Source organism: Canis lupus, chromosome 15, assembly GCF_011100685.1.
Source record: "Canis lupus familiaris isolate Mischka breed German Shepherd chromosome 15, alternate assembly UU_Cfam_GSD_1.0, whole genome shotgun sequence".
Lineage (NCBI taxonomy): Eukaryota > Metazoa > Chordata > Mammalia > Carnivora > Canidae > Canis > Canis lupus.
This window is the reverse complement of record NC_049236.1, coordinates 19,745,582-19,769,353: the sequence shown is the minus strand read 5'-3', so window position 1 is coordinate 19,769,353 and position 23,772 is coordinate 19,745,582. Positions and strand designations below refer to the sequence as shown.

Here is a 23,772-nt window from a genome sequence, read left to right as displayed (position 1 = left end):
TACAAAGCACCAGACTCAGAATTTTATATATGTTGTCTTAACCTTGACAACAACTTCATGAGACAGGGGTGCTATTGTATTCCCATTTTAGTCTGGAAAAATAGGACACAGTTCAATAACTTGCCTAGGGTCACATAGCTAGTAAGTGGCAACACTAAGGATTTAAGCTTAAGCAGCCAAACACTACTACTCATACTTTTTTTTAATATTCTTTTATTTACTATTTATGATAGACATAGAGAGAGGCAGAGACACAGGAGGAGGGAGAAGCAGGCTCCATGCCAGGAGCCTGACGCGGAACTCGATCCCGGGACTCCAGGATCGCGCCCTAGGCCAAAGGCAGGCGCTAAACCACTGAGCCACCCAGGGATCCCCCTTACTCATACTTTTAATCTGTATCTTCTTGTATCTATCCACTCCACTATCCATTCTTAATAAATACTTTTGGGATGACTCTCTAAATAAAAACAAGCAAAATAAAACAAAGAAGTCAAAACTTAAAATGGTATCTCACAACCAAATACAATTTTTTGGGGTATAGGTCAGTAGTTTTCAACTTTGGCTTTGCCACAATCCATGAGGTCAACAATTAGTTGCATTTTCATTTTGTATCTATTGATTCAGTGGTTACAGTATTTTTAAATCTAAATTACAACAACATGACATATAGCTTTCTCCCTAAAAAAAGGCATCAGATTCTAAAGCCTGCCAGAAAGATACGCTTTAAAGGGATAAGGAATATGTCCATAACCTATCAAAAGAAGAAAAACAATTTTCAAAGGAATTTTCTATCTACTTTCTGAAAGCAAATGTTTTAGTTATGTGTACATATGTCTATCTCTATGTAATAGGTCAAAAAATACCAATGGAAAAAGGCAAAATCATTTTCACTAAAGAAAAACTTCAAAAAAGAAATTTTAGAAAATCGGAAGGCAAGAGATATGTAGTAATACTTTGGCTTAACATTTTAAACAAAGGGAAAAATGAGATACATATTAATTTTTTTAAAAGATTTTATTCATTTATTCATGAGAGACACTGAGAGAGGCAGGGACATAAGCAGGCTCCATTCAGGAGCCCGAGGCGGGACTCGATCCCGGAACTCTAGGAACACGTCCTGAGCCAAAGGCAGATGCTCAACCACTGAGCCACCCAGGCATCCCAGATAGATATTAATTTGAAGCAAAAAAAAATGTTGTCATTTAAAAAAAAAAAAAAAAAAAAAAAACAGAGAAACTAAAGAAAAGGAGTAACAGAAGTTTTGAAATTGAGAAAAAAAGGAAGCAAACAAGAGATGAAAGCCCTAGATAATCTAGGCAATCCAGTTCAAAGCTGAGTCAGATCTTGCTGAAACACAGAGCCCCTATAATAATACTCTGGCAAAAGGAGGTATTGTGGCCTCATTCTATGAAAGAGCTAGGACGGCTTACTGAGGATACACCAGCGGATGAAACATAAGAGCGGTGATACCAAGTCCACGGGATTGTAGACCAACATATGGTCTCTCTCTCTGTTGAAGTCATTCTTCTAACCATTCTAGGTGACAGAAATCTGACACTGCTTATAGGCTAATCAATTCAGCATTTATTTGGTTTCTGTTAAGTGTTTCACATGTGTATACATTCCAAATTAGATCATTAACTTCTGGAAAGCAGAAGATATCTTACTTATTTTATTTTCATCCATATAACTTAGGACAGTGCTATGCATGTAGAAGATAGATGCTCAAACCTACTGATTCTGAAAAATCACAACATACAATTACAACAGTAGAGTTTAAAAAAATCTTAAAAGATCTAGTCTAGCCTCTTTATGTTCTGTTTTTGTTGTTGTTGTTGTTGTTGTTTTAAGTAGGCTCCACACCCAGTACAGAGCCCAACGCAGGGCTCAAACTCACAACTCTGAGATCATGACCTGAGCTGAGATCAAGAGTCCGACGCTTAATGACCTCAGCCACTCAGGCGCCCCTAGCCTCTCTATCTTAAAAGCAAAGAAACTAAGAGTAGTTAAATGTCCAACAGCCTAAAGTCACAGAGCTAGGATTAGCACCCTAATCCCAGGATAATCAGTTCAACTTTTTCCAAATAGCTCTAATTTCTTCCATTATAATAAAATGAATAATCACCTATTTCATCAGAAAGCAAAGTAATAGCACCAGTATTCACTACATGCTAGGGCTTTCAGAAGGTCAGAGTTGTTGGCAGACCACCTGCTGTGGTCTGGGATGGCTACTCTATAAACATTGATAAACATTTATAAACATTATTTTTTTACTTAATATTCACAATAAGCACTATAAGGAGTAACAACCCAGTTTTACAAATGTAAATTTACCATAATAACAGCAAGTGCAGAACCCAGATTTTGTTACCAGTGGCTCTCAACCACATCCTATTCTGCTTCTCGTTGAATTAAACACGAAAATCCCAAAGTGCCAAGAGCCCAGCACAGTACCTGACCCAAACAAAATAAACAAATGTTTAAAAGACTCACTAAATTAATGGATCGTTTGATTAATTAAAAAGTAAGTTTTCTCACAGTAAATACCTCTAAAATAAAAAAAAAAAAATTAAAAAAAGGTTTCCCTGTTCAGCTAATTACATAATCCCGAGAAAGGTTTTAATAGTGAGCAGTATGCATACTAAGAGCAGATTTAAGGAATGGCTAATTTCTTTATCCTACAAATAATTCATCTGTTCAACAAATATTAAGTGAAAAACTATTTTTGTGACACAGTGTTAAATCTGAAGTAAAATAAAACTTGCTCCTACAATATTCTATTCCATAAATTAAAACCCACACAAGTCTCTAAACCATTTGCCAAAACCAAAACACACGTGTAACATCTCCCTCCTGGTAGAGGAAAAAGAAATAACACTAAGTGAACACCTACAATGTGCCAGTTCTTAATCCTCAACATACAGTCTCGCCTGATCCCTTATAACCAAGTGAACTAGGCCACATCTGCATTTCTGATTAACAAATTCAGGCTTTAAGAGATTAAGTACTGGACGCTTGGGGGGCTCAGTGATTGAGCATCTGCCTTGGGCCCAGGGTGTGACCGCAGGGTCCTGGGATGGAGTTTCTGGGATGAAGTCCCACACTGGGCTCCCTGCAGGTAGCCTGCTTCTCCCTCTGCCTGTGTCTCTCATGAACAAATAACAAATCTTTAAAAAAAAAAAAAAAGAGAGAGAGAGAGAGAGATTAAGTACTTGTCTCAAGTCCTTTGGCTAATTAATTACTACAAATAACAGAACTGGAACCCAAGTCTCCTACAGTTGTTAAAAGTCTTATTATTTTATTTGCCCACCAAGGCAGAGAACAGGTTTCTTTCTGAGACCAAAAGCTGCTTGTTTTAACAACAACAACAAAAGAATACATTATCACGATCCTCATAATAGCCTATTAGTTATTGTCACTTCATACCATAAATACAAATGATGAAGCTAGAACTCAGAGGAGTCTGCCCAAGAACATAGTGCAAGGAAGCAGAACTTTACCAGGTCTGCACCAGGTGTGCATGCAACACTGGAAACCACAGCGTTAAGACTCAAAACATCTAAAGTAGTTGGGCCTTGTGTTTGCCAGATGAAAAAGAATGGCAGATCTCATATCAACTTCTACTTGCAGTGTGCGGAAGGAGAAGCCGATGTTCTCATAACGTTCTTTTAAGTGGCAACCCGAAGACTGGGCTCTCCATTCCAAGCCTACAGGCCACTTCATTACTACCAGCAACAGCGCTAGGGATCTGTTATCAGTTACAATTACTCCTAAAGTGCCAAACAATGTACCACGCCACACACCAACGGTTCACTGAAAGAACACTATGTCAGAATACATAAAATCAACATCTCAGTATTTAAGACTTTCACTGAGAAGACATGAACAGACCTATTCCTTGGCAACATTTTCGAGTCATCATCTGAGAACTTTATGCCCTGGTGTATTTTTTAAGGCCTAAGTGTGAACTAAAAGAAAGGGCATGTCCTATGGCAGCTCCAAAGATGTTACTACTGGGGATCCCTGGGTGACGGCTCGGCGGTTTGGCGCCTGCCTTTGGCCCAGGGCGTGATCCTGGAGACCTGGGATTGAGTCCCATGTCGGGCTCCCTGCATGGAGCCTGCTTCTCCCTCTGCCTGTGTCTCTGCCTCTGTGTGTGTCTCTCATGAATAAATAAATAAAATCCTTAACAAAAAATAAATAAAAATGTCACTACCTTGGTCGCAAAGACTTACTGTACAGCTCTGTTTCTCAGAAATCCTGAGGAGCCCTTTCTGGTTGAGAGCAGCTCAAGCATCTTCCTAAAGAACTGTCCCATCTGCTTCTAGTAAATCAAAGTGATGAATAAGACGGTGGTTGGGTGTTAATACGCGGCACTCTGAGTGTGTGTGTGTGTGTGTCCACGTTTCACTGGGCGACGCAGGCTGGAAGCCCCAACCCCGAGGTCAGCAGAACCATCCCGCTCCGGGGGAGCCAGGCAGCCGTGCACGTCCGTCGCCGCCACCGCACCCTGGAGGCCGTGGTCCCGCCTTCATCCCGCAGAGACCGCGGGAGCCCGGAGCTCCCTCCGAGCTGCCCCGAGGGCCCCGAGCCCGCAGCGGGAGCAAGGCCAGGCCATGCACGGCCCCGACCCCGACCCCGACCCGGGCGGCCGAGCTGCACCGGAGGCCTCGAGCCTGCAGCGGCAGCCAGGCCAGAAGGCCCGGGGTCGTGCACCAACCCCCTCCAGCGCACAGACCCGCCCCGACCCGGGCGGCCGAGCAGCACCGGAGGCCCCAAGCCTGCAGCGAGAGCCACGCCGGCGGGCCGGGGACCGTGCACCCCCCGCCCCCAGACCCCGACCCGGGGACGAGCTGCCCCGGAGGTCCCGAGCCCGGGGCCGTGCACCCCCCCTCCCCCCCGTCCAGCGCACAGACCCGCCCCGCCGCCAGACCGCGACCGGAGGCCCAGAGCCTGCAGCCGGAGCCTGGCCAGCGGGCCCGGGGCCGTGCACCGCCCCCTGCCCCCGCCTCCAGACCGCGACCCGGCGGCCGAGCTGCCCGGAGGCCCCGAGCCCGCAGCTGCAGCCAGGCCGGCGGACCCCGAGCCGTGCCCCCCGCCCGCCGCCAGACCCCGGGGGCCGAGCCCGCAGCGGGAGCCCCCCCAGCCCCGCCCGCCGCGAGCGCCCGCCTTCCCCCCGAAAGTTGCGACCTGTGCCCGCGGCCGCGTCCAGCACGGACGCCCGCCCCGGAAGCGCCCCCGCGGCCCGCACGGCGCCGAGCAGCGCTGCCCCCCGCGCCCCGCGCCCCGGGCCGCCCAGCCGCCGCCGCCCCGTTATCCGCTCGCAGCCGCGGCCGCGCTCGGGCCTGCCCGCCTGTCCGCGCCCCGCAGCCCCCGCACGGCCCCGGGCCCCGCCGCAGCCCTCCGCGCGTCCCGGGGGGACCGGCGCCCGCGGCCCGGGGCTGGGGCGGCTCCGGGCGGCCCCTCACCTCCGGGTGCAGCAGGGGCACGCAGCCCGCCTCGGCGTCGTACTCGTCCGGGCCGTCCGCCATCTTGGTGTTAAATCCCTGCGCCCGCTGCATGCCGGGAGAAAGCGGTTCCCCCCGGCGGGGCTCGGGCGCGGCGAGGGCACGCGCGAGGGCGAGCCGCGGCCCCCGCGCACCCCCCTGCGCCCCCCCCGCCTCCCTCGGGGGCGGGGGTCCCTGTGCGCGTGCGCGCGGGGCGGGGCGGGGGGAGCGGGGGAGGAGGCTGTGCGCGTGCGCGGCGCGGCCCCGAGACCCCGCGGCTGCAGCAGCGCGGCTGGGGCCTGGGAGGCCTGCTGGTCGTTGCCCGTGCGGCCCTGCACCCCCGCCGGGACGGCCTCCCGCGATGCACCCTCGGGGGCGCCCGGAGCAACGGGTGAGGCCTGGGGCCCGGGAGACGGCCCGGCCGGACCTCGTTGGTCTTCAATTAGCAGTAATTACATCAAAAACGTACACCCTCGAGGCCCACGCCCCCCCCCCCCACCTGCTGCATGTTAATGTAACCCGGGGGCTGAGAACCCACGTCGTTAAAACGGAATTCGCTGAAATTCGAACCGGATAAAAGGACCTAGGGCGTCTTTAAGCGCATATTAGGGCTGTAGGAATCGGGGCGGGGGGGGGGGGGGGGAGTGGCTCCTACAAATGTGCTAAAACAACAGGCCTACAACACATGCCTCTTTGATTTTGCTATTATTAAAAATTGTATTTTTTTTGCTATTATTAAAAATTGTAGCCCTAAGCTGCTCAGAGGAGGATGCAGCAGAGATCGCCAAAAAAATTGTTTGTTTTTTTTTTTGCTATTATTAAAAATTGTAGCCCTAAGCTGCTCAGAGGAGGATGCAGCAGAGACCGCCAGGACGATGCGTTAGAGATCCCGACAGCAGCCTGCCTCCCGAGCAAGCGCATCAGCCAGGAGCAGCCGCCGGGTAAGGTCGGGAGGGAGGGCCCAGGGAGGCGAGGGTCAGGGGCCTGCCCTCAGGCTGAGGCTCCCGCCAAGGGGAGCTGCAGGGTCTGCAGACGGCGGGGCGCAGCGCTGCATCCGACGCTCCCTGGGAAGCCGGGCCCGGAAAAGCGGGGAGCGACCGGGCATTGGATGCTCTCAAGAGGAGTCTGCTGTTCCTTCACGGGGTGCTCCCAGAAATGCATGAAGATAGCTAAATAGCAGATATTAGCTCCTGGAAATGCTGCATAGCTAACGGTCGAGGCATCATTCATAAGAGGGAGAGGCGGGCACAGCTCTTCACAGCTGCTGCACGGCCGGTGGGAAGAGCAAGGTCCTCTGCTGACTTTGCAGCTGGCTTACCTGCCTCCGTCCTCCCGGCAGCGCTGCTCTCGGTCTCCTCTCAGTCTGAGCTCATTTGCATCATTTTGGTCCCACCCCAAACCAAGGATTTGGGTTTGACTCTTTCACCCAGCCTGCAGAACTACACAGAATTAGGGTTCTCTCCCTTTGGAGCTCCAAACTGCTTTTAGATGCATTTTAACATAGAATTTTCTTTAAAACAAACAAACAAAAAAAAAGGATTTTATTTATTTATCCATGAGAGACACAGAGAGAGAGAGGCAGAGGGAGAAGCAGGCTCCCTGCAGGGAGCCAGAGGCAGCACTCAATCCCAGGACCCCAGGGATCACGCCCTAGGCTGGAGGCCGTGTGAAACCGATGAGCCACACGGGCTGCCCTAAAGTAGAATTTTCACTTCAACAATTCAATTTTCATCTTGCTCCTCCTTACCCTTATGTCATACATTTACTGGAAAGAGACAATGGGAGTAAAGAAAAGCAACAGTTGGGAGATGGGGTAAAGAAGATACTGAATTGTTGGGGGGTGACGGAGACACAAGGCATAGATAGCAGGCAAGAATGTTTTGCAGGTGCCCATGTGTTAGGAACATTGGGGTGTATGAGCTTACAAAAAATGAGGATGTTTAGCCTTCCCAGGACGCCTAGGCTCACAGGGGTCCCTAAATGGAAGGCTCAGTGGTCAAATTCAGCCACCAAAATGTTTCATTTGGCCTACATGGTAGTTTTCCAAATATTTTTGAAGTAGATACCAAAATTCAATAAATCAGGAGATTTCACTTTAAAATCTAGATTTCTAGGGTAGTCCAGGTGGCTCAGCGGTTTAGCGCTGCCTTCAGCCCAGGGCGTGATTGTGGAGACCTGGGATCAAGTCCCATGTCAGGATCCCTGCATGGAGCCTGCTTCTCCCTCTGCCTGTGTCTCTGCCTCTCTCTCTCTCTCTCTCTCTCTCTGTGTGTGTGTGTGTCTCTCATGAATAAATAAATAAAAATCTTTTTTTAAAAAAAATAAATATATATATAAAATCTAGATTCCTAGTTTAGCTGGAAAACATGAGAGATCTGGGCTTCCTTGCTTGGTCTCTACTGGGCTCATAGGCCTACATCACTCATCATCATTGCCTGGCTGCCATAGATGCTTTTATTTGTGACTTCCGGGAATTCTACAACATGGACAAAACACTAAAAGTGAATGAAAAGTTAAAGCAACTCAACTGGACTCCATATCTGCCTTGCTCACTGCTGTATGACTGAAAACAATACTTATTGAATGAAAGAAAGGAAGGAAGGAAGGAAGGAAGGAAGGAAGGAAGGAAGAAAGGAAGAAAGGAAGAAAGGAAGAGTAAGAGCAGACATTCTTAGGGAAAATATGTTGAAGTTGAGGTTTGGGTGAGGTTCAATATGGACCCAAATGAACCCTGTAGATACAATAAGTCCATCTTGGTAAGTACAGAGTCCTTATCTACATGCAGATTTGAGACGATATATTCAGGGTACTGTGAAGGACAGCCAAGAAAGTAGACATGTCAATGGATAAACTGGCAAAAGAATGGCACAGAATTATGGAGGAATGCAGAATAGTTGCTGAAAGAGAATAAAATAGAGAACATGGACCTTGTCAGAGGAGAATTGTGAAATGGATCTAAAAGCAGAGAGGAATGGGCAATTATTGTATAGAAGTGGCTTCATATGTAACTTCAGAGACTACTGGAGCTAAAGATACTATTAGAGGTCATCCAGTTCTAGTCAAACTCCAACATTTCACAAATAGGAAAATGATAATTGGGGGACTTAAGAAACCTGCTTAAAGTCACCAAACTAGATCGTAGCGGAACCATGTCTGAAAGCCTCCTAACTCTTCCCCATCTACTGTTCTTGGTTCTGTTGTAATTATCTTGGGTGAATTATTACTTGGTCCATTTAATACTTTATTAAACACTTCTTCTGTGAAATGCTAGATTTAGTGACCACAACAAAGAGATCATTTTTAAGATACCATACAGATTATTTGACTTAGCTAAATGCTGTTCAGTAGTTATAGCCCTTTGGATTCTAATGAGATCCATTGGAAATCCAAGATTTTCCTAGAAGTCATTTCATAAATTTTGTATCTCATTAGAATTGTGGACTCTAGAACCAAATTAGATGTCACCTACTCAAAACTGGGATAGGGCAAGATATTGCCATTTTTTTTTCAAGATTTTATTAATTTATTCATGAGAGACACACACAGAGAGGCAGAGACACAGGCAGAGGGAGAAGCAGGCTCCATGCAGGGAGCCCAACGTGGGACTCAATCCTGGGACTCCAGGATCACGCCCTGGGCCGAAGGTCGACACTAAACCACTGAGCCACCCGGGCTGCCCAAGCTATTGCCATTTTAATACAGAAAAGCAAGCACACAAGCAGTACCCTATAATCTTATTTTAAGTGAAATGAGAACCATATTTTTGCACTCTGTAGGAATCACTGATATAAATAAAATTAAGCTGGAGAATTAAAGAAAGTGGAGAATTAAAGGAAATATATGGAATTTGAGATGTGTGATAGTCAACTGATAAGCCAACAATTCTCCCAGTATTTACACTTTTGGGTAGTGCCCTCCCACACTGAATATGGCTAATATGCATAACCAATAAGATGTTGCTGAAAAATTGTGTGTGACTTTTGAAGCTGGCTCATAAAAAGCATTGTGGATTCATATTCTCTCTTGAATTACCGACTCTGGAGGATCCAGCTGCCATGTCATGAAAACTCTCATGCAGCCCCCATGGAGAGAGGTCCACAAGGCAAGGAAGTCTAACCTCCTGCCAACAGCCAGCAGCCTCCTGGATGTGGCAGGCAGGTGACTGAGCCACCTCAGTAGCAGATAGTCTAGCCCAGGTCAAGCCTTCAGATGATTGCAGCCCCAGCTGACATCTTGACTGCAAGCTCATGGGAGACCCTGGCCCAGAACCATCCCCCTAAACTGCACCTGGATTCCTCAACCACTAAAATTGTGTAAAGTATTAAGTGTTTATTTTTCTGAGCTGCTGATTTTGGGATAAGATATTATATTATGGGGTAGCCCAGGTGGCTTAGCAGTTTAGCACCTGCCTTCGGTCCAGGGCATGATCCCGGAGACCCGGGATCGAGTCCCATGTTGGGCTCCCTGCATGGAGCCTGCTTCTCCCTCTGCCTGTGTTTCTGCCTCTCTCTCTCTGTCTCTCATGAATTAATAAGTAAAATCTTTTTTAAAAAGATATATATTATACAATAGATAATACAGTATGTAAAGCCCAAAACCCTTGAAATCATTTGCAGAGTTATATGCTTACAAAAATACAGGAAGATCAGGACACTTGGGTGGCTCAGCGGTTGAGCATCTATCTGCCTTCTCCTCGGGGCATGATCCTGGGGTCCTGGGATCGAGTCCCACATTGGGCTCCCTGTATGGAGCCTGCTTCTCCCTCTGCCTAAGTCTCTGCCTCTCTCTTTCAGTGTCTCTCGTGAATAAATAAATAAAAATCTTAAAAAAAAAAATGCAGGAAGATCAAAACATCCAACTTGATTTAATAGAAAGTTTTGTTTCTTAAGTTTTACTAACTTAAAATGAATGTATAACTGAATTTGGGGGTTTTGTTTGTTTGTTTTTGTTTTTTAAGTAGGCCCCATGTCCATCATAGAGCCAAACATGGGGCTTGAACTCACAACCCTGAGGTCAAGACCTGAGCTGAGATCAAAAGTCAGACTCTTAACCTAGGAACCCACCCAGGTGACCCTGTCATTATTTTTGGTGGAGGAGGGGGAAGTGTGGTATGCAAATTCTTCCTTTCTAGGGAATGTTTAAGAGCAGGTGGTCACATCTCTAAAGAGAACAGAATCAGTACTGATAACCTAGGATCAGCCTTTAAGGACCATCAGTGTGAAAGACAGTGGAACTTTGTGTTGAAAAATAATGAGGATTTGAAATAGCAATGTATATATTGAAGGGGGAACAAGGAGAAAGGATTGCGCAGGTAGCAAGAGGATGGAGTGCTGGATCTGAACTTGTCAAAGAAAGTATCCTGCGGACAGGAAATGGGGAGTTGGAGGGAGGGAGTGTACTCCTAGAAGAAAAGATTCCCCTTTGAAGGCATGTTGAGTGCCCAGGAGCCTCACGGATCAGAGCCCTGGCAACACCTATTCTGTAGATGGAAGCAAATTTTTCTTGTTAAGCACCAGGGCTCCATCATTTTACTACAACTGGGGAATAACAAGGTATGGCCATGTCAGGCAGGGCCACTAAGTTTTACTCTTTTTGTCTTTTGACCCTCCACGCTCTGCAGTGTTTCTGAGTTCCTCTAAGTCCAAAAAGATACTATGAACACCTGCCAGTGGGGAGATAGGAAGAGTATCTAAGAAAGGCTCAAGTGAATAAGCTTGAGACTAGGACAGTGATCAATGAAAGCCTTTATGCATATGCACGTTTTTTTTTTTTTTTCCTGGAGAGAGAATCTATAGCTTTCAACAGATTTTCAAATGGGTATAAGATCCAAAAAAGGCTGCTCAAATCTAGGAACATTTAAAATGTAAAATCTCCATTTTTTTAGAAGTAGTGCTCCCTTTTACATAAATGAAAATTTGGGCATTTTTATTATATTATTATATTATTTACATGATATTAAATTACCCTTTATGAGTGATTTGTAAATGACAATCTCCATAAGGACAAGAATACCAACCCTATACATAATGCTTGACATACTGCTTTCTCAAAGCAGTTATTTCCTAATTATGTTACATGAATGAATAATAAATGAAAAAAGAAAGCATATATGAGCCTTTATATGAATAAAATTCTACATAATTTCTCATAGTAGGGAAAAGATGCATTTTACCAACTTTGTTGGGATTCTGATAGGGTTTCTTGTTTTTTGTTTTTGGTTTTGTTTTTTTTTTTTTTTTTTAATTTAAAATAGAACATGAACTAGAGCATGCTGGTTAATCTGCTTTACCCTTCTCCCTAGCAGCACCCCACTCCCTGCAAATCCATGATTTGCTCTTTTCTGCCTTATGCTCTAGCAAATTGATCACTGAGGACTGCATGTCCTGTACTATCTGGCCAAACTGGCTGCCGCTTGGGTTTGGCTGATGGGAGGCAGTGGCATTAAGAAATAGGTTAGAGTATTTCTTCCCATCCCCCCTCTGCTGTGACAAACCTTCCCTGTCAGCAGTTTCATCCCCCTTAGCCTAATGCCTACCTGGTGGTCCCTCTTCTACAGTTCTAGCTGGCAGCTGGCTCTTTCCCATGTCCCCTCAGCCTGAGGAGCATTGCTAGTCTCTGGGTTCCTACCAGCCCTTGCTCATTCTCTTCACCCTACCCACACCACTGTACTTTCACTAACACTTCTTTCTTTGCATCATATGGAGGGAATTCTATTCCCTGGAAGAGCCCTGACTAATGGTACATATTCTAGGTACCAGTCATTATTCTAGATCCTTCATGTACATGATCCCATTTATTCCTCATACGAAGCTAAGAAGTAAGTATGGTAGATATATCCCTTTTACAGGTAAGTTAACACTTTACAGTGAATTAATATGATGGCTACATGGGATTCTGTAGGACATCTACATATGAGGTAGTTTGCAGATAATTAATGATGTATCAATGGGCCCCGAAATCAAATATGTAGACAACAGGTAATAAGCTGTTAGGTTGATATATGCTAGTTGATTATGGGTTTTTTTTTGTTTTGTTTTTTTTTAATTTTTTTAAATTTATTTATGATAATCAGAGAGAGAGAGAGAGAGAGAGAGAGAGAGGCAGAGACACAGGGAGAGGGAGAAGCAGGCTCCATGCACCGAGAGCCCAATGTGGGATTCGATCCCGGGTCTCCAGGATCGCACCCTGGGCCAAAGGCAGGCGCCAAACTTCTGCGCCACCCAGAGATCCCCGCTAGTTGATTATGTTATCATGACTGGATAGAAAGATAGTTTTGTTGCCATAAAATTACCTCTTTGATCCAATGTCATATACACTACTAGCTTTTATATAACAATTCAACAATCCCAGGAAATTTCTTGTCATTGACTATCTACATAGTACTTAAAATTAGCCACAACTTTAAGAGGAAATGAAGTTAGTTATTATTAAAAATATATCTTTTGGGCAGCACAGGTGGCTCAGCGGTTTAGTGCCACATTCAGCCCAGGGCGTGACCCTGGAGACCTGGGATCAAGTCCCACGTCATCAGGCTCCCTGCATGGAGCCTGCTTCTCCCCTGCCTGTGTCTCTGCCTCTCTCTCTCTCTCTCTGTCTCTCTGTCTCTTGTGAATGAATAAATAAAATATTTTTTAAAAATAAAATAAAATAAAAATACATCTTTTGTGTGGTTACCATGAGGCATTGAAAGCAGTTGAGAGAAACTGTGCCATTGCCCTCTGAATCAGGGGAAATCTGGAAAGGTCAAAACATGTTTTCAGTGATCTTCCACATCTTTTCTTTCTTTTTTTAAAAAAAAGATTTTATTTATTTATTCATGAGAGACACAGGCAGAGGGAGAAGCAGTCTCCTTGCAGGGAGCCCAATGCGGGACTTGATCCTGGGACGCCACGGTCACGACCTGAGCCAAAGGCAGGCTCCCAACCGCTGAGCCACCCAGGCATCCTTTCCACATCTTTTCTACATCTCTGCCCACCCTCTGCTTGCACCCTGTATGTCATTTAGTTAGTGTCATTTATGTTTTTCAGAAACTACTGGACTACAAGACTACAGATCAAACCTGTGGCAGGAATAAATTGAGTGTTCTTCACATTTTGTCTTAAAAAAAAAAAAATAGGGCTCTGGTTGTTGTGATGCATGAAGGAAATGGCCCCAACTATGACATCCATTCTCTTGTCACCCAGATTCTAGAACAGGATACTCGTGTTTCAGGCATGTTTAACTTAGTAATGGAAAGGGCGACAGTTGTGCTAATAGGGCCTTGACTGCTATGCTGGACCTCTGCCAAGGCTCCTGTTTAAGCAAGCATTAAAAGGCATAAACTTTTATAGCAGGACTTCATTAGGGCAGTGTGAGTGTGTGGTAGCTATTGTAGAGCTAGACTGTGACCAGGCCTCGCCCATAATGTTCCCCAGCATTGCTGTCCCTGACCTCTTACCCCAGGCTTCTGGTCCATCATGGGAGAGAGAGATGCTGAATGATTTTTGTCCCCAGGCTTCTGGTCCATCATGGGAGAGAGAGATGCTGAATGATTTTTGTCCCCTATGGCTATGAGAACAGGAACCACAGTCCCTTTCTTTCGTTGGCTTGTTGACATCTAAGGGTCAAACTGAGTTGGAAGTCAGCTGGCTCAACAGCTTTATCTCATTTAGGAAAGAGTTTAGTAAATCAAACACTTTTCTATCCAGATTTTCCAGGCTAATCAGACCCCCTGGATTTGAATCCCAATGCTTCCATCTTAATTCTGTGACCTGGGGAAAGTTACATACAGTCTGGCTATAACCTGCGTACATGGTAGCCATGCCATTTCTTTGCTTCTTGCTCAGGCTTGGATAGCTCTTGAAAGACCTTCTATTTGCTGTGATACCGAGTGGATGACGTTTTTACTTCCTTTCCTTCATCTCTGAGTCCAGTTTGGTTTCTACTCAGTTTCTGTTAGCAGAGTATTTCATCTTCTGTTTACTCTTCTGTACCTCAAGGAAATGGGAGGGAGGAGAGATAAGCTCTGGTGTGGAAAGATAAAACTTGTGTTAGAAAACTTGAGCCATACTCTCTCTGCTGATTGTTTGTCCTAGCTGAGAATTCCCATCAAAAAAAAAAACATAATCTCAGATATCAGATGGTCTCCCCATTTTAGTGAGTAGCCCTTCTTTAGAGTCAGACCCCTAGGTCACTTTCTCCATTTCACCAGCCTTTCTTACAGCTATTTCTAGTAATGTACACTGAGAAAATGAAAAATATAAGGAGATGCATTAGGTTTATTTCTCTACGAATTTGGGGATGTTTGTGCTAATCTCATAATTTGGTATTTCAGAATGTTCATGTTTCTTTGTGTGCCTGCAAGTTTTTTTATTTTTCTTTTTTAACTTTGAGGGTGTGCCCCTTTCATTTTTCGGTTGCCGAACTGGTGAATTTTCTAGAACTTTTTTGAGAGGAGGAGGGCAGGTATTAAAGAGAAAAAGTCTTGTGCACTTTTAGTTGGCCACCTGGACTTTCAAAAATCCCCAACACATGAGAGCTTTCCTCCATACACAGTCAACTTTTGATATGCTGATATAACCAGATGCTCTAGAGAATATTCATGCATCCCTGAACCTGGAGAGTCCCCTTAACTCCTCCACCCCTTTTTGCTGAGGTTAGTTTCTAACTGATCACCTCATCGATTGCATGATTTTTCCTACTTTCATTCTCTGAGATTAATCTCAAATTCAGCTTTTGGGGTACTTGATGTTAAAGTAGTCCATCATAAGAAGGCACTGGAAACTACAGATTTCCAAGCATACATACACACACATAATTTTGCATAAATATCAAAGGGTTCAAGACTTCCTGAGCAAGGACCCCAGGTGAAAAAAAAAATCCCTGGTTGTGATAAATTAGGTTTAGTTCTTGGGTAATATCTTTAAGCTATAAAGGACGTCTAGTTTATTCTACTGCCTTCAGACAATTCTCAGTAAATGTGGCATAAAGTCTATTATAAGAAACTGAACACTGGTTCTGGCTTTGTAGCTAATTAACTGGATGATCTTTGTCGCTTTAATTTCTTAGTCTCAGTTTTGTCATCTGTAAAATGAAGAGACTTGGAATAGGTGCTCTGTAACCTCTCCTTCATCTTTGTGATTCTAGTGATACTACCATCCTACACAGATGATAATTTCCTTTTAAACTGTCATAATGAAAAGTCCACAATGTGTGTAATTAACCTCTGTTCTGTTCTGTTGGTAATAGTTTTTACTATCAGAAATTTCTTCCTGATTGCTATTCTAAACCCCTCATGCTGTAGATCTTCTTTTTATTTTATCTTCTTCTCAGTATTCTTGATTTTCTCTTTTATCTTCCTTACCCAAATCATTCCCAGATAATGAAGTCTCACTAGTAAAACTTAAGGAAAGACTTCCATTACTGAGTACCCTTTTCCCCCACTTTTAAATCATTAACACACATGGTAATTGAGACAAGATGCAGTTGTAACACCCAAAGGCAATCCATTAGATATTCAGTCTCTCAGAAAGATAAGAGGAGCTAAACTGTTGTAGTTGCAGTATCTGTTATGCTCTGCTCTGCTCTTCTAGATTATACTTTTCTAAGCTTCACTCAGAGAGATGGTGGCATAGATCAAGATACCACATTAAGAGAATAAAATAGAAGTGAAATCGTTTATCTGAATATAGGGCCTTACTACATTTTGGGCATTAGCATTGAGTTGCTCTATCTCCAGACTCCTGCAGAATCCTGGTCACAATATTTGCTTATCTAGATGTTAACAAGTTTCTGTTTTTTAATGAGCTTTTCAATTTGGAAAGTAATAATTGCACATCTTTTTAAAACATTTAAACAATAGGTAATATCCACAATTAAAATTAAGTCTTTTTCCTCCCCATTCATTCCAATAACACTTCCCAGAGCGAATCATAATTAATCATAGTCTTCCCCCAAATTTTAATGTATATACCTATATATCCTTGAGATGATATCCTAACTGTGCAAACTGTTACATACATTGCTTTTTTCCACTTAATTTGATTTAAATATCCTTCCATTGCAGCATTTATAGTTCTATTTTATTCTATTTAATGGCTTACGTAGTATTCCCCAGAGTCCTTTAGTATCAGAATATTTTTGGCTTCAAGTAACAGAAAACTTGACTAAAAGTAGCTATTATAGTAAGGACCTTTAGTGTTTCTTATAACAAGAAGCTACAGTCAAGTTAATTCAACACTTGAGTAATTTGAGTAATCCTCCTAAGGAGAATTCAAGTAATTTCCAGGTTAGTTCCACAGCTCATTAATATGAAGATTCAATCTGATTCTTTCTTTCTCCTCTGCTATTCTCAGTAAAAAGGCAAGAAGCCTCATGGCTGCAACATGGCTATAGCAGCTGTAGGCATTATTCATCATATAGCAATATCTACAGGCAATAAAAGGACTGTTCCTTCTCATGTGCCTCTTTTTTAAATCAAGGAAAGCTTGCAACATACCATTCCTCAGATTGCATTGGTCAAGATTCAACTACCTGTCCACAGTAAAGCCAATTTTGGCAAAGGAAATTAGACCACCCTGATTAGTTTATACAAGGAGTTGGTAAGCTATGGCTTATGAGCAAATCTGGCTCATTGCCTATTTTTGTAGGGGCCACAGGCTATGGGTCTTAAATTCTTAAATAGTTGCAAAAAAATCAAAAGAAAAATATTTTGTGATACAGAAAAATTGGGTGACTTCCAGGGAAGATGGCAGAGTAGGAGTATCCTAGGCTCACCTTGTCCCATGGATATAGCTAGATAATATCCACATCAGTATAGAGAACCCAGAAAGCGTCCTGAAGACCAGCAGAACACACTCTCTAAGCTAATTGTAGAAGAAAGGCCACATCAAAGAGGATAGGAAGGACAGAGACACAATCAGGAGCCAAACAGACTCGGGACTCCTGGGTGGCTCAGTGGTTGAGCATCTGCCTTTGGTTCAGGTTGTGATCCCAGGGTCCTGGGATCAAGTCCCGATCAGGATCCCTGCAGGGAGCCTGCCTGTCCCTCTGCCTATGTCTCTGCCTCTCTGTGTGTATCTCTCAGAAATAAATAAAATCTTTAAAAAAGCGGGGGGGGGGGGGGGGGGGGGGCAAACAGACTCACAGGACTGTCCACAGGAGGGAGGGATACTACAGGCATGGAGAAGGGAGATGAGCAGACCCTATGCCAGGCACCCCAGCCATGGGGGACCTGCATTGGGAAGACGAATTCCCATAACTTGGCTTTAAAAACCAGAGGGGCCGAACTTTTCAAGTTATTGCAGTCAGTGGGGCTTAACACCTAGAACTTCAACACCTGGAAGAGATGAAAGGGTGCTAGAAAACTGAGTCCCTGCCCTTAAAGAGACAACACAATAAACAGCCCCATGGAGATACAGCATAGAAGCAACAGTTTGAAAAATGCCTAGGATATATGGGAGGAAAATATGTTTACTAACCTCAGAGCCTGTGCTAGAGGGTCAGGGATCTTTGGGAGATTTCCCCAAGAACAAAAGAGCCAGAGGGTGCCATTTCCTTCCCTTGCTCCCCAGCCTAGATACACTAATACCTGCAGGGGGAGATAGCAAGCTAGGTGGAGACTGTGCTAACAGCATGCCCTCCCCCCATACTCATGCCCTCCCCCCATGCTCTTATATAGGCCTGCCCCCTCCAGTCTGACCTTAGCAGATCCTGAACTACTGCGGGTCCCCTTCTGCATTGGACTAACACATCCTGCCCTCAAGGTCAACTGCAGCCCTGCCCCTTGCAACATACATGGGTGTCCATCCAAAGCAGCACCACAAGCATAATAGTGTGCAAACAGCCATGACAGAGAGCAGCACCATTCCAAAGTGATTCTGTCCCAAGGAGACAGGAAGAAAACTACATGCACTAGTTCAACTGGGGCCCTAGCAGTGGGCAGGGGCAGACATCTGGTCTGATTGCAACCCCAACTACCAACAAAAGCTTCTCGGGGACAACACAGGGAGTTTGGTGCTACCTCAGTTCCCGCAAATTCCTGGTCTGACTCAAGTCCAAGGTGGCCCCAGACTGGACCAAACCCTATCCACAAAAGGCAAAGAAAGCCATTGCAAATGATTGGACTAAAGGCAAACGTGGCTTAACCACAACAATTGAGTGCGCACAACACATAGGAGACACCTCTGAAGTGCCAGTTTCTGGTGATCAGAGGACATTGCACTGCAATGCACCACAGGACCTCTTCTTCATAAGACCACTACTTTCAAAAGCAGGAGATATAGCTGATGTTCCTAAAATATTAAAAAATAGCCACAGAGTTACCCAAAATGAGGACACAGAGGAATATATTCCAAATGAAAGAACAAGACAAAAATCACAGCAAGAGAGCTAAACAAAACAGAGATAAGTAATATGCCTGATAGAGAATTTAAAGTAGTGGTCATAAAAATACACAGTGGCCTAGAGAAAAGAGTAGAGGATCTCAGTGAGCTCCTCAACAAAGAGATAGAAAACATAAAAAAAGAACCAATCAGAGATGAACTCAATAACAAATAAAAATACACTAGAAGGAAAAAAATACACTAGAGGGAATAAAGAGTAGACTAAAGGAAGCAGAAGAATGGATCACCAAAAGAGGATAGAGCAACAAATGAAAATAGATTTAGGGAACTCAGTGACACCATCAAGCATATTAACATTCACATTATAGAGATCCCAGAAGGGTAAGAGAGAGAAAAGAGGGCAGAAAATTTGAGGAAGTAATAGCTAAAAACTACCCAAATCTGAGGAAGGAAACAAATCTAGAGCCAGAGGCACAAAGAACAATAAAATCAACCCAAAGAGGTCCATACCAAGACCTTAAAATGGCAGAGAGTAGTGATAGATTTTTTTAAAGCAGCGAAAGAAAACAGTTACAAGGAAAACCTTCTATCAACTGATTTTTCAGCAGGCACTTTGCAGGCCAGAAAAGAATGGCATGATACATTCATAGTGTTGAAAGAAAATAACCTGAAACCAAGAATGCACTATCCAGCAAGGCTATAATTCAAATATAAAATGCAATAGTTTCCCAAACAAAGTTAAAGGTATTCATCACCACTAAATGAGCCTTGCAAGAAATGTGAAAGGGGACTCTGAAAGGAAAAGATAGACCATAAGCAGGAGTAAGAGAAGTAGGAAGTACAAAAGCAGCAAAATTAAGTATAACTATAAAAATCTGTCGAGGGATTCACAAAATGAAAGGATTTAAAGTATGATACCATATACCTAAAACACGGAGGGGAAGAAGAGTAAAAATTTAGCTCTTTTAGAATGGGTTTAAACTTAAGCGTTCATCAACTTAATTCAGACTGCTATATCTTCAGATATTATATATAAACCTAATGGTAACCACACATCAAAAACTGGTAATAGGTATGCAAAAATAAAGGAATCCAAGTATATCATTACAGAAAACCAGCTAACCATAGATAAGAGAATATGAGAAGAACTAGACAAACTACCATAAGACAATAAAATTGAACAAGTACATACTTCCCAATAATTACTTTGAATGTAAATGGGTTAAATCCTCCAGTCAAAAGGCATAGGATGACAGAATGGATAAAAAGCAAGACCCATCTATCTACTGCCTATAAGAGACTCATTTTAGACCTAAAAATACATGCAAATTGAAAGTGAAGGGATGGAAAAATATCATGCATGGAAGTGAAAAGAAAGCTGGGGTAGCAATACTTATATGAAACTAAGTAGACTTTAAAACAGAGGCTGTAACAAGAGACAGAGAAGGACACTACATAATAATAAAAGGAACAGTTCAACAAGAAGATAATGATTATAAATATTTGTGTCCAACATGAGTATACTCAAATACATAAAGCAGCTTAGAACCAACGTAAAGGAAGTAACTGATAGTAATACAGTAATAGTAGAGAATGTTAACACTCCAGTTACTATAGTGGGTAGATCATCCAAACAGAAAATCAACAAGAAAATGATGGCTTTGAATGACACATCGGGCCAGATGGATCTAACAGGCATATTTAGAGCATTCCATCCTAAAACAGCAGAATACACATTCTTTTCAAGTGCACTTGGAACATTCTGCAAGATAGATCACGTTAGGCCACAGAACAAGTCTCAACAAATTAAAAAAGACTGAGATCATACCATGCATCTTTTCTGACCACAATGCTATGAGACTAGAAATCAACCACAAGAAAAAAATCTGGAAAAAACACAAATATATAGATGTTAAATAACATACTACTAATTTCATGCTACTAAACAAGAAATCAAAGAGGAAATTAGGAACACCTGGGTGGCTCAGTGGTTGAGTGTCTGCCTTTGGCTCAAGTAGTGATCCTGGGGTCCTGGATTGAGTCCTACATTGGGCTCCCTGCAGGGAGCCTGCTTCTGCCTCTCTCTCTGTGTCTCTCATAAATAAATAAATAAAATATTTAAAAAGAGGAAATTTAAAAATATATGGAGATAAATTAAAATGAAAACACAACAGTCCAAAATCTTTGGGATGCAGCAAAAGCTTCTGTAAGAGGGAATTTTATAGCAAGACAGGCCTACCTCAAGAAGCAAGAAAAATCTCAAATAAATAACCTAACCTTACACCTAAAGGAGCAGAAAAAGAACAAACAAAACCCAAAGCCAGTAGAAGGAAGGAGAAAATAAAGATTAGAGCAGTAATAAATGAAATAGAAACTATAAAACCAATAGAACAGATTGATGAAGTAGAAGCTGTTTCATTGCATCCTGGGATGCAAAGATGGTTCAATATTTGCAAATCAATCAACATGACACATCCCATCAACAAGAGAAAAGATAAAAACCAAATGATCATTTTAATAGATGCAGAAAAAGTATTTGACATCCATTCATGATAAAACACCCAAAAAAAGTAGGGCCACACATGAAAAACCCACAGTTAATATCATACTCAATGGTGAAAAACTAAAAACTTTTCCCTTAAGGTCAGGAACAATACAAGATGTCCACTCTCACCACTTCTATTCCACATAGTACTGGAAGTACTAGCCACAGCAATCAGACAAGAAAAAGGAAATGAAAGGCATCCAAACTGGTAAGGAAGAACTAACACTTTCACTGTTTGCAGATGACATTGTACTATATACAGAAAACCCAAAAGACCCCACCAAAAAGCTGATGGAACTGATAAATGAATTCAGTAAGGTCACAGAATACAAAATCAATATACAGAAATCTGTTGCATTTCTATACACTAATAATGAAGCAGCAGAAAGAGAAATTAAGAAAATAGTCTCATTTATAATTTCACCAAAAATAATGAAATATCTAGGAATAAACTTAACCAAGGAGGTGAAAGACCTATACTCTGACCTATAAGATATTGATGAAGGAAATTAAAGATGACACAAAGAAATGGAAAGATAATCTATGCTCACAGATTGAGAGAATAATATTGTTAAAATGTCCATGCTACACAAAGCAGTCTAGATTTAATGCCATTCTTTTTTTTTTAAGACTTAGTTATTTATGAGAGAGAGAGTGAGAGAGAGGCAGAGACACAGGAGGAGAGAGAAGCAGGCTCCATGCCAGGAGCCTGACATGCGACTCGATCCCGGGACTCCAGGATCGTGCCCTGGGCCAAAGGCAGGTGCTAAACCGCTGAGCCACCCAGGGATCCCCAATTTAATGCCATTCTTATCAAAATACCAACAGCATTTTTCTCAGAACTGGAATAAATAATCCTAAAATTTGTATGGAACCATAATAAACCCTGAATAGCCTAAGAAACCTTGAAAAAGAACAAAATTGGCGGTATCATGATTCCAGATTTCAAGATATGCTACAAAACTGTTATATTCAAAACAGTATGGTACTGGCACAAAAATAGACACATTGATCAATAGAACAGAATAGAGAGACCAGAAATAAACCCACATGTATATGGTCTATTAATCTACAACAAGGGAGGCAAGACTTCGCAATGGGAAAAAGTCTCTTCAACAAATGGTTTCCCAACAAATGGGAAAACTGTACAGCTGCATGTGGAGTCACTTGAGATTCTCTCTCTCTCCCTGTGCCCCTTCCCCCTGCTCTCTCTCTCTCTTAAATAAATTAATAAAATATTTCCCAAAAAAAATCCTAGAAGAGAGCACAGGCAGTAAACTTCTCTGTCACCAGCCAGAGCAACAATTTTCTAGATATATCCCCTGAAGCAAGGGAAATAAAAGCAAAAATAAACTATTGGAACTACATCAAAATAAAAAGCCTCCACACAGTAAAGGAAATGATCAACAAAACAAAAAGACAATCAACTGAAAAGGAGAAGATATTTGTAAATGACATCAGGGGTTAGTATCCAGAGTATATAAAGAACTTATACAACTTAACAACAACAACAAAAACCCCAAATAATCCAATTAAGAAATGGGCAGAAGACATGAACAGACATTTCTTCAAAGAAGACATACAAATAACTTACAGACACATGAAAAAGATGCTCAAAATCACTAACAATCAGGGAAATGCATATTAAAACCACAATGAGCTATCACCTCACACCTGTCAGGATGGCTAAAATCAAAACCACAAGAAATACCAAGTATTGGCAAGGATGTGGAGAAAAAGAAACGCTTGTGCACTGTGGGTGGGAATGCAAACTGATGTAGCCACTGTGAAAAACAGTATGGAGTTTCCTTTATTTTTATTTATTTTAAGATTTTAAAAATTTATTTATTCATGAAAGACACAAAGAGAGAAAGGCAGAGATGTAGACAGAGGGAGAAGCAGGCTCCAGGCAGGGAGCCTGATGTGGGACTCGATCCTGAGACTGCAGATCACGCCATAGGCCAGGAGCAGGTGCTCAAGCACTGAGCCACCCAGGCGTCCCCCCTTTATTTTTATTTATTTTTAAGATTTTATTTATTCATGAGAGACACAGAGAGAGAGAGAGAGGCAGAGACACAGGCAGAGGGAGAAGCAGGCCCCATACAGGGAGCCCGATGTGGGACTCGATCCTGGGTCTCCAGGATCACGCCCTGGGCTGAAGGCGGCGCTAAACCACTGAGCCACCTGGGCTGTCCTGGAGTTTCCTTTAAAATTAAAAAAAAAAAAAAATAGAATTACTATACAATCCAGTAATTCCATGACTGGGTATATTCCCAAAGAATACAAAAACACTAATTTGGAAAGGTATATGCACTATTTATAATGGCCAAATTTGGAAGCAACCCAAATGTCCATCAGTAGATGAATGGATAAGGAAGGACTATATACATATAATAGAATATTACTCAGCCATGGAATG

The 23,772-nt window shown here is 43.0% G+C and overlaps 1 protein-coding gene and 1 pseudogene across 5 annotated transcripts in view; one reads left to right on the top strand and one right to left on the bottom strand.

Annotated features, from left to right (window-relative positions):
• Nucleotides 1–5,621, bottom strand: part of ZDHHC17 (zinc finger DHHC-type palmitoyltransferase 17) — a 143,404-nt gene extending 137,783 nt beyond the window's left edge. For 2 of the 5 annotated variants that reach the window (XR_005370377.1, XM_038558511.1), the window contains exon 1: nt 5,469–5,618. Coding sequence is in view for 4 of the 5 variants with exons in the window: in XM_038558511.1 (XP_038414439.1) it covers nt 5,469–5,561 (93 nt within the window). In the remaining variant the exon portion in view is untranslated. Of the gene's footprint in view, nt 1–5,468 lie in introns of all 5 variants that reach the window. The other 3 variants (XM_038558507.1, XM_038558510.1, XM_038558508.1) reach the window with 3 other exon arrangements.
• Nucleotides 5,622–5,760: 139 nt separating this feature from the next.
• LOC106559764 overlaps nt 5,761–23,772 on the top strand; it is a 47,402-nt pseudogene continuing 29,390 nt past the window's right edge.